Genomic DNA, 13,496 nt, shown 5'->3' with positions numbered 1-13,496 from the left:
ATTTGCCCCAATGCTTTGTATATCAATCAAACTTTCATAACCGCGTCCTCCTGAGCCCGGACCCTCAGGCGCCGTAGCTCTTGTACGTCTCGGAGAAGGGCTTGAAGGTCTTCTCCTGGCCGGGGGCGCCGGGCCCGCCGTTGCGCGCGCCGACGACGAGCTGCGCCGTCAGGCGCCAGGTCTCGGGCACCTCCCACTCCTTGCGGACCTTGTCGTCGATGAGCGGGTTGTAGTGCTGCAGGTTGGCGCCGAGCCCTTCGGCCTCGAGCGCCGTCCAGACGACGAGCTGGAGCATGGCGCTGGAGTGGCCGGCCCAGGGCGCGAAGCGGTCGGCGTAGATGGCGAACTGCTCCTGCATGTGCCTGACGACGGCGTCGTCCTCGAAGAAGAGGACCGACGCGGCGCCGGCCTTGAAGCCGGCGATGCGCTGCTCCGTCGACGGCCACTGCTCGGCGGGGACGATGGCGCGCAGCGTCTCGGCCGTCAGGTCCCAGAGCTTGTCGTGGTGGGCGCCGAAGAGCACGACGACGCGGTTCGACTGCGAGTTGAAGGAGGACGGCACGTGCTTGAGCGACTCCTTGACGATCTCCTCGACGCGGGCGGGCGTCAGGTCGCCGAGGGACTTGGTCAGGCCGTAGTAGGTGCGGCGGTTGCGGACGTGCTCGAGCACGGTGTCGGCGGAGAGCTTGGACATGGCGGCTGTGGCTGTGGCGGCGGGTGTGGTGGAGGCGAAGGGGCGGCGGTGTGCGGCGGTGATGGGTTTGGCGGTAATAACGGCGCTGGATCTGAGCAAAGGGAGTCTGCTGCGGGAGAGGGCAGTTCGGAGTGCGTTCATGGGGGGGGAGAGAGAGTGGGAGATGCTGTCTTGGGGTACGAAAAGGGAGTGATGGGAGATGGGGGTTGGGAAGGAGGAGGGTCCGGATCTTTATATCTTTCTGTTCCGGAGGAGAAAGGCCTTCCCACGCTTACCTATCGATTACTTACCGTTCCCTCTCTCTCGCTCTCCATCTCTACTCTACTCTACTCCTACGAACGTCTCGGTATCGAAACATGCGACCCCACTGAGGGGAGGGAATTGCGCAAGAGGAGGAGACGAAGGCAGAATACGCGCGCGGGGAGAAAAGACCAAGACCCATCGCCAAAAGAAAAAAGTACCTTGGGGTACAACTGCCGCGCTGCGCCGAGTCGTTCTCGAGTAAGGGAAAACTATGTACATAGGTTAGTCGAGTTACCTGGTGGGGAGCTAGGCAGGTCGGTGCCGAACAGAACGGGACGGGGCTAGATCGGCTTGATCTGTCAACTACTTAACCACACACGCTTCCAAGGGGTTCCATCCGTTCCATCGTGTACTTCCCTTTCCAGAGGGGGGTACTGTTTGCGGTGAACAGATACTGGAGACGGTTGTGCAGTCTTGTCGCCCGTGTCCCCACTGGCCATGATGAGTTAAGCAAGACAAATCAAGTCCCGATGGAGCCGATACTTCGTGTGTCTGTCTGGTTGCGTCCCAACCCATGCGAGTGTGTGTGTACAGGCCTAATCCAGTGCTTCTGGGGCGCACTGGTGGGTTGAGCTGTCACAAAACAATATCTCTCCGTTGCCTTTCTTGAGTGTTGTCGTTGAAGTTCCTGTGTCGAGTCCTCGAGGCTTACAAGCTCTCGTGATGCCGGCCGTGATGCAATGCAGTGACTCTCGCTGTCCAGTTTGTTCACTATGAAAAAAAAAAGAACCATTCAGTTCCAGGTGTCTACCTCTGCAATCAAAAACCTCCAGATTTACACCTGATACTTCTCCCGCTTATCGCCTCCTCAGTCCTCAGTCCGAGAGCCTTTCGCACTTTGTGAACCCGTGTAAGTCGATGTAAGTAAGCAGAGCAGAAGCATGTCAGCAAATCACATCGCGGCTACCAGTGTGCGGCACATACCGTAAACTGATCGCCCCGGGTGCAAATCGTGCAGGGGCTGTCAGATTCTTAAAAACCAGGGCAAACCGGGCCCCCGAGACGTGGGTACGCTGACTTTTCTCCCCGGCGGCCAAGGTGGCTGAAACGGGCAGACTTCATCGCGCGCGGTGGCCCAAAGGGGAAAAGCTCTGGGGGGGGGGGGAGCAAACTGACTGACGGCCCACACAATCTTGGGCTGGATGCGCGCGCGCAGCTGACAAAAACTCCAGCTTCAACGAACTGTGGTTAATCAGCGGAGAGTAGGCATGTCAGCTTGATCGCAAATACTTTCGTACTCTACCTGCCCTTGCTTGGTCAGAGTTGCCTCTTGAGGTCTTTGACATAGCGCAGTGGTTTCGATGTCTCTCACATCAACACCATGCAATGAAAATCAGGCTCGGCTTATGTGCTTACGTGCCTCGCCCAAGTGCTCGAGTCTTGTTGCGCTGTGTTAACCTCCTGAGCCAGCTTTGACTTCTTGCGGAGTATCGCTACCTATTGCCGATTGCTTCCCCTCAATGCTATCAGTCTATCTGGGCATCTCAAGTTACAGAAGGCTTTGAAGGACCGCTTCGACCCTCGGAGTGACGTCGATGTGACCCCTCGCAAAGGACAGCAAATTCCCTTCCATTCTTTCATGGTGGACTGTCAAAGGGTTCACCTTTGTGAGGAGCTGCGCATAAAAGCCCCTCAGCTCCATGGTGGTCCTTGTGTCCAACTGCTCAGAAAACCGGTAATCCCGTGCGCCTCGGGCAGTCTCGCACGTCGCGGACTCGACGGAAAGACCTTGCAGCTCGAGAAAGTGGCGTAGCCTCCAGACAGATGGACGCTCTGCTCCTCCTCCTCCTCCGCAAGAGAGGAAGCCCTGCAGACGACCGAGGAGGTCGAGTTCAGGGGGGACATGCATGAATGCGCCTGGCGATGCCGCCGGCCGATACCTCTTGTCGAATACGGCCATGAGATCCCCCTCCTCCCACGCTCGCCAGAATTCCTCGAAACTGCACGTGCGGTCGGGCCCGGTGAGCATGCCGATGTACATTGAACTCAGGCGCGCTTCCTCGTGCCGGTCACTACATACGACAAACCCAAAGTCGAACCAATGACTATACCCCGTGTCCACGGGTGGTGGCCATGCATGGGCGTTGATCAGGCAGTAAAAACGGAAGCAGTGCATCTTTGCAAAAGGAGCCAGGTCCCCGACGTCTTTATGCCGGTCCTCGGGGGACAGGTACTTTCGGGCTCGAGCCTCCATCTCTTCCATCTGGGCCCTAGGGCAGAGCGCGCGAGGAACCGAAGGGTGGCCGTCCGGCAGCTCGAAGCGAGCCCGCAGTCCCCAGAACCAAGGGAAGTATCCTCCCCTGTAGCGCTCGGGCAACTCGTCGAATTTCTTGGCTATCGCCGCGACCAAGTAAGTGTTGCCGCCTGGATGCGATCTCCACTGGTGAAGCTCTTCGCGAGTGATGTAGTAGCGATGGTATCTAAGGAGGCCGGCAAAGACTCCAAGCAGGTGCGATTCTTCCCCCTTGCTTTGGCATCGGTCGAACCAGTAGTCCTGCCGTGCACCAGGGTCCGTCAGGATTGCGTCCTCGACAACGTCCTGGTAAAGGTAGTCTGCCGAGGTGACTTGCCGCATGTTGCATTTGATGAGGTGTGACAACGGCATCTGTCTTTCGCAGGCCTCGCCGCAGAACACGCCTCCTCCGCAGTGAGAACATCGTCGAGTGGTTTCTCTGTCGAAGCAACCAGCACATCGTTCCGCCCCGGTCTCTGTGGGCGTGCTGGCCTTGCTTCCAATGCTGGAGGCATCCTCGTCTTCGACGAGATCCAGGTGACTAGCCACAAACATTCCAGCATTAGGCCCTTTTCAAACATCCACAGAGGGCGGGGAATATGGGGTAGCAGATTCAAAAGCAATGCGGAAGGGAGGTGTTGAGCAAGACTACCGGGAAGGAGAAGCTCAGAAGGAGGAGAAACAAGGGGGAAGGGGAAAGGGGAGGGCGGACGGTGGACGTGAAGAAAGTAACAAACTACGCGCGCGACAAGGAACGCACCTCTTCTGCGTGGCTCGCATATAAGAGCTTTCAGCTCGTTGTCGGCGGAGGTGCTCGGACGCGCCGTAACTCTGCCGAGGACCGTCTCTGCCGTTCCCTGGGATGGCAATAATCGAGCTGCCACCAATCGTGGACTCCTTGACCTCTGGTCTCTTTTGAGCCGGAGACCTCGCTCTGCCAATGAGTTCCTGCCGCATCCACGATGTCACCTCCGCCACAGCCCCAGACAGCATCTGCAGCTCGCCTTGGCCCAAACCATCTCCGCGGGGGGGGACAGTCCAGCTATGGCTGTAAAGCTTGCCATGACACCCACGCGTCTGCAGGGCCTGGAAGTGGCAGAGGAACTTGGAGCACAGTAGACAACTGTACCTGCTGCACCCAATGTAGTCCAACTCCTTCCCGTTGGCGACTTCCTCCGGGTGGAGGAGGACAAAGAGTATCGTCTGGATCTCGGCGTGCACTTCCCAGGTCGGGGATCTGAGTTTAGAGAAGTCGTTCAGCAGTTTGTTCTTCGTCCACCTGCCCTTTGAGCCTGGCCGCCCCATGAGTATGTTCACCTCTGCATCGTTCAGCCGTCGGTTGAGAGCGCGAAACGTCTGGCTCAGACTCCACTCCTGCCGACATGCAGTCGAGACCTTGCCAGGCTTCGGTCTGACCACCGGGATCAGGGACAAGCAGTCAAACCCGGGCACTTGCCTGGTTGCTGTGACAAGCACCTGAAGGGACGTCTGGAGTCGACCCAGAAAGCCGATAGCCTGGCGGAGCTTGTCGCCCCCGGGGCCAAGGGCCCGGAAGAGCCCGGCAGGAAAGGTTCGGTAGATGACATGGCCGAGGCTCACGAGACGACGGTGTCTCTCCAGGTCCGGGTGGCTACCGCTGAAGAGAAACGTGGCCAGCAGCTTCAGGCAGTCCTCGAAACCAAGCACCACTGCGTCCGTGTCTGGCGGAAGAGCACTGACGGCAGTCGACTCCGGCAACGCATTTTGTGGAAGAAGGTGCCGGAAGCTGTGCATGACTTGCCGCAGTTCGGCCACGGCAGTGTTCAGTCTCGACGACTGGTGGCGAAGCAGCATGTCCCGGAGTGCGTGTATCTGCTCCTCTGTCTGATTATCTGCGAGAATTTGCATTAGCAAGACCTTCATGAGAGGGGGGGGGGGGGGGGGCTCCCTCCTTCGACAAACCAACCCGGAGCAGCAGCAATGCCATCGAGCGCTGTGCACAAGCCGCCCAAGAACTTGGACAGCAAATCGCCCCGGGAGAACCCCGAGTTTATCGCGACAAAGACTTTGGCCTTGTCGGGCCAGTAGACCATGCGGGCTGGCGACGACGTGAGAGCCTCCCTTCGTGGACGAGACGGTCTCGGATAGCCTGTTTAGGAAGTCGCGCCGCAGGCGATCCAAGTCAAGGTCACCGCCGAGAGGAGCATTCCTGGCTGAGCCGCAGTCGTCCTCGGCTTCATTTGGGGATGCATCGCCTTCGAGCTCGTGATACAGGGTCTTGTCTTCGTACTGGCGACCGCTGCGGAGAAAGAGCAGCTTTGCGTACGCGTGGAGCTCCTTGAGTTGGGCCTCAGCCAGGCTCTGTCCCGAGTGGCTCCCCATCTCCCATGAAACGGAGCAAGATAATCCAGGGACTCTATATCCCTCTTTCAGGGGCAGGAAAATGATGGCAAGTTCAACTGGGGGAAATGGAGAGGCAGATGAGGACAGTCCTTGCGCAGCATGTTGGGCAGCCAGGGTGACCCCTCATGCAACATATGAACACCGTTCCCAACCGCCTGCTTGAGGAAACCAGCCAATGGCATGGTGAATGGAATAACAGCATCCCGCCATGTGCTCCCACGCTTTCCAGTCAAAAGGCCATGAACGAAGCCAATGCTGGCCGTGGCATTACAGCAATCGCGCCATGTTCTGATGTCGCCGGGGGAAGGGGCCAGACGATCAGAAAGGATCAGAGATGATCAATGTATCTATCATAAACAGCCAGCCACAAACGGCACTTTCTCGTAAAGTATCCGGATTTCAGCGAGCCCGAGCAGCATTTCGCATCTCGGGGGGGTATGTAAATAAGCTCCCCAAAAGGCAATTTCCCACCATTGAGGTCTTTGTACCCCTGTGCTTACTGTCAGACGGATATAAACACGGGCCTGCGGCCTGCTCGCGAGATGTCCGCCCCGGACCAGAAAAAGGCCGGGTGCCAAGCCCCGAGTCCGTCTTAACCCCGCGCCGCCGAAAAGAGACCGGACAAATACGTGTCTATTCATATAAGAAACCCAGCATGCCTTTCTGAGATTGATACAGACAATCACACACTTGCTTTTCGTTTCAGTCGACGGGCAGGGTGTAAATCATATTTCACACAACGCGACACTTCATCGGTCTTTTGATAATCTTTTTTGATTCCCTCATCAAAAAGCTATGTACCGCTATGGCCCCTTGAGCCTCTCGTCTCTGCACCTAGCCCATATTATACTGTTCCCCGCCAAGAGAAAAAGGGACAGGAAGGAGAGGACCGAAGATTATATACAGCCCTTCCATGCAGCAACAAAAAGGCAGAAATCCGACTCGGGGCAATGAACGCCGTGCCGCGTCGAGTGAAAATCCCTCTCGATGCCCATGGTGGGAAAGGGGGGAGAAAAGAAAGAAGAGCACGCAGTAAGGTCGTTTCGTTCAATGCCTGTCGTCTAATGCAAAATAGTAAAGGAGGAGAAAAAAGGAAGTTCTGCATCTTGTTGCACCCGCGCTAGGTGCAAAGGTAGGCACAGTGATATGCCCCAGCAGATGTTTTCGAGGGTGACGGGGTTAAATGCTAAAAATGGTTTGTGGTAAAAGCACTCCCGATATGCCGCTCAGTCTAGATGGTATAATTTTTCCCCGCCTCTTCGATGCTGATGATGATGCGAAACCCGGCTGGTCGGAAAAAAGAGTTTCCATGCATGGGTGGGACAGGGAAACGGTAAAAACAAAAAAGGATGGAGAGCAGTCATGTCATATGTATGACTGACAGATCCAATAGGAAAGGGAGGAGAGAGAGAGAGAGAGAGACGAGTAAGCAGGACCAGCTTCACCACGTCTCGGCAATGTACTGGCCAGCCTCCTTCTTGAGCTGCCAGTAGTTGCGCGCCTCCTCGCGGCCGAGGTTGCCCTTCTCCATGGCCACGTCGACGAGGGCGTCCTCGACGCCCTCGCCCATGCCCTTGCTGCTACCGCAGACAAAGACGCGGCCGTCGACCGAGTTGATGATGTACCAGACCAGGTCGGACTGGTTGCGCACCTCCTCCTGGACGTACTTGCCCTCGCCGCGGCGGCTCTGCACCACGCGCTTGACCTCGTCCTCGTGCACGCCCCACTCGCCGCTGTAGATCTCGTCGACGAGCGAGTCGCGGATGCCCTGCAAGACCCAGACCTTGTTAGCGCAGTTGGCCGTCTTGAGGCGCCGCTGCACGAAGCCGCGGAAGGGAGCGATGCCCACGCCTGCACCAATAAGCAGCATGGGCCCGTCCGAGACGAACTGCTTGGCCAGCGGGTTCGACATGAGGCCCTTGAACATGGGCACAAACAGCTGCGGCTCCTTGACGCCCTTGGCGCGCTCCTCCATGAACCTGAGGGCCTGGCGCTGGAAGAAGCCGGAGCCGACGCCGTTGCGGGTGCCCGTCTGCCAGTCGTGGGTGGTGTGCACGGTGACGGCGATCTCGACGATGCGGTGCTGCTTGCCGTCGCGGACGGAGAAGGACTCGTGGGGGTCGTTGGAGAGCGAGTAGAAGCGGGGCATCAGCTGCTGCAGGTGTGACAGGATCTCGTCTAGCGGCGGCTTGGAGCTGGGGAAGGCCTGCAGCAGCTGAGCGAGGGTGATGTGGGGGCCGGTCCTGAAGTCGCAGAAGACGCCCTGGCCCTCGCCCGAGCAGAGGAAAAACAGGACCTTCCTCTCGGCCTCGTCGGTGGCATGCTCCGCCAGGATGCGCAGGATGGGCTTCGTGGGAGGGTACGAGGCGATGTCGCAGCACCATGTGAGGATGTCCCGGCGGGTGGTGACCAGCTGGCGGGGCTGATCCTCGCCCCAGACCGTCGGCCACCGGCCCTTGGTGGTGCGCAGAAGGACGGGCTTGTTGCGGAGGTATCGCGGGATCATCAGCAGGTCCAGGATCTCGTCGACACGGGCGTCCTCGTTCGGGGCGGTGATGCCAATGGCGCCGCCGACCTTGAACTCGCCAGCCTCGAGATCGGGGTAGTTGGTGATATCAATGTCGAAGTGGAAGGTGCGCTTCTCGGCACCCTGCTTCGTCAGCTCGCGCGTGTTCTCGATGCGGGCGGGGAAAACGTGGTATGGAGGGTGGGGTTGCACAAAGGAGGGCGGTTGGATGGATGTGTCGAGGTCCTCGAGTCTGAGGCTCTCCAAGGTCTTTTGCGCCTCTGCAATCGGGGTTTCGCTGTCATTGTCGTCGCCAAGGGAGATGCCAGAGTCAGTGGGAGAGAGCGAGGGGACCGAAGGCACCGAAGGCTGGCGTATGGATTCCAGGAAGACGGTTTGCTCGGGGTAGTCGGCAACATTGGTGAGGCTGGTCGGGATCTCGTCGATCTTGAGGAGCAGGGAGCGGAATGCGTCATTGTCGGGCAGCTGCACGCGCTCGTACTCGATGCCTTCCTTCTTGCCCTCCAACTTCATGCAGCAGCCGCCACCGCAGCACCGGTTGATCAATTGGGCAGTGGACTCGCCCGTGATGCGCTGGATGTCTGCTGCGCTCTGGGCAATGAGTCTGGTGGAGGCGCGTCGGCGTCGTGGGGGTTCAGGGTGGGGTTCCTCCAAGTCGTGCTCGTCGGCCGACTCCGAGTATGTGAGAGAAGGTGCCAGCGAGGGGGAGCTGGGCTCCTCTGGCACGCTGTTGGCCGCATTCTCGGCAAGAATCTGGTCCACCCGAGAATGCATGGCTGCGGTCATTCTCCCAAGCTTGCGAGGCGAGTGGTTCAGAGTGGGAGGAGCGGGAGTGCGAGGCGGAAAAGAGATGGAAGTTGAGGTGGGCGGCGCGGTGAGAGTAGAGATGATGCGCGAGTTGAGGTGAATGGAATGGTGGTTTTCAGCAAGCCGAATGCATGGCCGAGTACGCAGTGCCAGAGGGAGGAGCGGTCGAGGGAGAGGCCGAGGTGAGTGGCGGCCCAGGTTGTTGAAGAAGAATTGACCAGACGATAATGACGCTTTCAGATTGGCGCTGGACTGGCTGTGTCAGGATTATCAGATGGACAGTCAGGAATTGGCTAAGCAGGTGCGTGAAACGGTGAATTGCAGATTGATAAGGACATGCACAGATCAGATAAGGAAAAACTCAAGCAGGTCCTGTGCCCTGAAGGGGAAGAAGGGGTGCAAGGTGTGCGTGGAAAGAGGAGGAAGAGGGAATCAACAAGAGACGAGGCGAAAAGTCAGGAAGGGCGTGACAAGCCTCTTTTGAAGTCTAAGAGGACTAAGAGGACTAGCCGTACCGAAGGGGATGTTCCAAGGCTTTGCCGAGCATTTCCTCTGTGGATCGGCCAGAATCGTAAGTGCAGAATACCAAAGTACAAGTAGTACGGAGTATGAGCAAAAAAGCACACTTTATTAGCTCGGTTTTCTCTTGTGGTTCTGGGTTCTGGGATGAACCGTGAGGGAAATGCTGGGGGAAAGGACCAGACGCCGGTCCAGGCCACCGTATCAACCAACCCTGGGCCGAGCAATCAGATGGCCAGAACTGGGCCACAAGCCGGTGCCTCTCAGGCTTTCTTGCCTCCTTCTGAGCGGGCTAAAAAGGCTCGCACTGTGCGGCAGTGGACCCGAGAAATGGACCCAACAGGTCTCCATCTGATAACAGCAGAGAAAAAACTGCCACTAGCGCTGCCTCGCCGCACGCCGGGGAACTCTTGGAAGACCTGCATTTTGCGGGGAGTTGCTCCGGTGGGAAAGGTCACCCGCACGTGTCTCTCTTGGGGCGGGCGAGATTCGTTGACAGCACGTATCAATTCCATCATATCATCCATCGGGGTTGATCATTCGAGGAGCCTGACTAAGAGGGCCCCTGAACCCCTGCCTCATTCCCAGCCAAGACCCCTGGGAACAATGATACATGGATGCTTCAATCGGCGACTTGATTCCTCTATTCGGGACGAGTCGCTTTACTTTTGGGGTGTTTTGGTTCTTTGTTTCGTTGGGGCAGCCGAGGGGGGAATGGGAAGTGTAGGGGAATCAAAATTTGGGTGTGCGACGATGGGGTGATGTCGGGAGGAGCTCATCCCATTGCCACCCGATCCCCAGTGCGCGCAAATCCATTTTTCCCACCACACCACCCAAAACGAACCCAAGCGACTGCCACTGCCGAACCGATCCCGCCTGCTCAACCTGCTGCTGTCCTACCCGTACACTCAACTGTAGTCAGAAGCCAATTTGGGCGGAGCAGATGGGGGGTCTGATCCGAGGAAGAACCATCCTCCAGTCCTCATCCTCCCATCTCCCCGACCCCATTCCCCGTCCCGTTTCCCTCGTGTGCGGGTCAACTCCTCGGATTGCGTGCACATGACCGGCCGGCGGTCTCTTGGAGATGCCATCCCTCCATCGGGGACCAACCTGCAGAGCCGACTGCCATTCCCCCATTCCAATCGCCTGGCCTCCCAGAACCCCCTCTTCTGCAATCAAGAAAAGAATGAACCGGAAAGCTTGAGCGCATACCGCTCCCTTCTCCGGTTTCGTGATCGAGGGACAGAGCCGGCACATGGGCGGATGCTCATGCGCCGCCAAAGTTGCTAAAGTTCTTCCCCTGCCCCAGCGCCTAGTGAAGGCACCACAATAAAACAGCCACTCTCCTGCACTCCAGGTTTCTGTCCGGCTTGCTGGGAATTCTGGCAATATCCATTATTTCTTCGCAAAGGCCCCCCCGTCCGTGCTGGCTAATCTCTCGGGCGGGATTAATAACGGTGCCTGACGCGCGCACGCACATTGATCACGCCTTGGAGCATGCGAGTCTGCGCGAAATTTGGAGCAATTGGAGCCCCGGACAAGCAAGCGCCGGTCTGTTTCGCACACTGTCCTGGACTGGATTGCATCGTCGTGGAACCGAATGACACATGTCCTGAGGTTTGCAGCCAATACCGGGTGCGCCTGGTGAAGGCCGACAGCAGGGCCTCCGAGATCGGGTGGTCCTTTGGGTGGCCATGCAAGTCATGGCTGGCTGGGCTTCAGGCCAATGACAGAATGATCGACGCTGCTAGGGCCCTCCGGTTTTTCCTTGGCAGCCCGCCCAGTAAAAAATCGAAACAAAACGCCCGAGACCCAAGTGCGGTTAATCAATCCCACACTTCAACCCTTATCTGATTCCATCATATCTCATCTAATCAATCTGCCAACCCCCCTATTCCCCCCCTACCGAAATGACATTCCACTGGGACGCCAGGCAGGGGTCGGGGAGATTTTGGCCGGATCAGATAAGATTCGATGGTTCCAGAAAAGCCCTCCTTGCAAACATGGTTGCTTTTTTTTCTCTTGTCTCAGTCGAATCCCCATCGGCGCTAGGTAGCTCAGCCCTTTTGCCCTGCTTCCTTCTCAACCTTCTCTGGCCAAGAGCATTTACGAGGTTCATCTCCCTGGTTCCACCTGTTCTCATGCTCCTCCATGCTTTTCTCCTCCTTCGTAAGCGGACTCCTGCGGTGACCGACTGCTCCACGAGGATGCCCCTGTATCTCCATGCTCAGGAAACTGGAAACAACTTGGGTCTTTTTGATCCCCTCCACTTGGTGCGGTGGTCCTACTCCCGCGGAAGCCACCCGGGGGGGGATGTTGTGTGTTTGGCTGGCTGGGAAGTGCCGGCATGGAAATTCTCTCACTGGCTTTGTGTGACGTGGTTGTACAAGTACTCTTGTTTGCCTAGGTATTAGTGGACGAGAGAATCTGATAAGCCAGCTGGTCTCCCTTGGCCCCGTGTCGGTGGCTTTTTCTTGATCGCCCATCGTCAGGCTAGCGTTACATTGCGATGCACAGCACTACTACCTGAGGGCCACAGGTACTTGTAGACCGCCTCACGCGTGCCGTGCGAGTCCTTGCGCGCGTGTCCCCTATTCCCATGTGTGTAAACTTTGCCCTCCCTGGCGATGTCCTGTTGGAGGCCGTCTGGCGAATCGAGAAAAACGTTGTTCTCTTTCTAGCTGCATCGTCATCCAACCACGGTAGGTAAACCACCGGTATAACCGATCTCGTAAAATTCGAGCTGGTGCGTGGGAAAAGGGGAGGCAAGTACGTAAAACAGAACATCACGAAACAGGTTGCGAAAACAAGAGACGTATCACGGACCTCTTCCCCTGGGACCCCTTGTTGCTGGAGAGTAAAGGCGCAGCCATCCACGGCATCCGCCGCCGACGACGCGTACGGAGGTTGTACGTAGGTAGGTACTTCAGATCCCATGGAACAACCCCTTGCAGAAAAACGCTCCGTAGCCTGCCCTGCGAGTCACCTTACAAGTACACACATAGGCGCACACCCCCAGCCCAGTCCACCCAGTGTCTCCCACACGGACGGGCCCCTGTATGAGCCTCGCGCGTTCCTGGTCAACCGCAACCAGACGGCCGGGTTTTTGCTGCTGGAGTGGATAATCCCTCTCTTCTGGGCTCTCTTTCGACTTTCGGCTCCCCTGGCTGCCGGACCAGGGTAAGATGAGGCGATTCCTCTGTCGGGACATTTCCTGATTGTTGGGAATGGGGACAGGAACAGGAAAGGAGGCTGACGACTCCTTGGGCACCCCCCCAATATTCCGTGTTCGTATCCTTTATTGAAACTGCCGTGTTTCGATGGATGATTGGTACTCCTACCTTCATCAGGCAGGGGGGCTTTGTCTCGTCTATCCGTCATGGGCCGGGAGAAACAGGCTCGTTGCATCGCCCATGGTCCGAACAGACATCGAGGATCCTCTTAATTCCCTCAGGGCAGCCGAGACTGGTTCACAACACAAACCTTGCTCCCGGATGAAAGGTACGTCAGGGATCGTTAGGGGGTGTAGGGTGTAGTGTCTACAGGTAAGCAACAATTCTTGTCGGACAAGGCAGGAACACTCTCTATCGCGAACAGTGCCGGTTCACTCTGCCGAGCGTTCCCATCTCTGACCTCCCCTTCCCCCTTTGCTCTACGGGTCCTGATGCACCCTTGCGGCCATGTGAAACTGCTTGGTGCGACTTCGTGGCTCGGCTCAGAGCTCTCTGGACTCCGGTCAAGCCGTCTTCGAAGACTGCTCCTGAGTAGTATGGGTTGCAAGCATTACATAATGTATAATTTGCCAGCCAGAAGCTCTCCGGCCGAGATTGAACCGCTCTATTAGCACTTGACATTGACAGATAGTTCCTAGTTTGCACAGAGAGGGGTGAAGCAGCCGTCTCCCTCCGGGATCAATATTGTACGGACGCTCTGTTCCAGGGGAGGACACGCTCGTTGGGAAACAGAGATCAGGGGACAGGACAGGCATTGACATGTGACGCACAGAGCAAAATGACACACTTCTTCTTCTG

General features: G+C 57.4%; 3 protein-coding genes across 3 annotated transcripts; all 3 read right to left on the bottom strand.

Annotated features, from left to right (window-relative positions):
- Window positions 1–64: 64 nt before the first annotated feature.
- E0L32_009815 (uncharacterized protein) lies at window positions 65–835 on the bottom strand (the record flags this gene model as incomplete). The annotated part of the gene is made up of 1 exon (XM_031144820.1): window positions 65–835. One exon carries the CDS (start codon window positions 833–835, stop codon window positions 65–67), a length of 771 nt encoding a protein of 256 aa, XP_030990464.1.
- Window positions 836–2,486: 1,651 nt separating this feature from the next.
- E0L32_009814 (uncharacterized protein) lies at window positions 2,487–5,591 on the bottom strand (the record flags this gene model as incomplete). Its single annotated transcript, XM_031144818.1, has 2 exons — window positions 2,487–3,771; window positions 3,991–5,591. The coding sequence occupies 2 exons, from the start codon at window positions 5,589–5,591 to the stop codon at window positions 2,487–2,489; spliced, it is 2,886 nt and encodes a 961-aa protein (XP_030990463.1).
- Window positions 5,592–7,053: 1,462 nt separating this feature from the next.
- Window positions 7,054–9,493, bottom strand: E0L32_009813 (uncharacterized protein; the record flags this gene model as incomplete). Its single annotated transcript, XM_031144817.1, has 2 exons — window positions 7,054–9,202; window positions 9,462–9,493. The coding sequence occupies 2 exons, from the start codon at window positions 9,491–9,493 to the stop codon at window positions 7,054–7,056; spliced, it is 2,181 nt and encodes a 726-aa protein (XP_030990462.1).
- Window positions 9,494–13,496: the final 4,003 nt, after the last annotated feature.

Source organism: Thyridium curvatum (assembly GCF_004353045.1).
Source record: "Thyridium curvatum strain D216 chromosome Unknown NODE_74_length_206198_cov_80.914379, whole genome shotgun sequence".
Lineage (NCBI taxonomy): Eukaryota > Fungi > Ascomycota > Sordariomycetes > Thyridiales > Thyridiaceae > Thyridium > Thyridium curvatum.
Note: the sequence above shows the minus strand (reverse complement) of the source record. Positions and strands in the feature narration are given on the sequence as shown.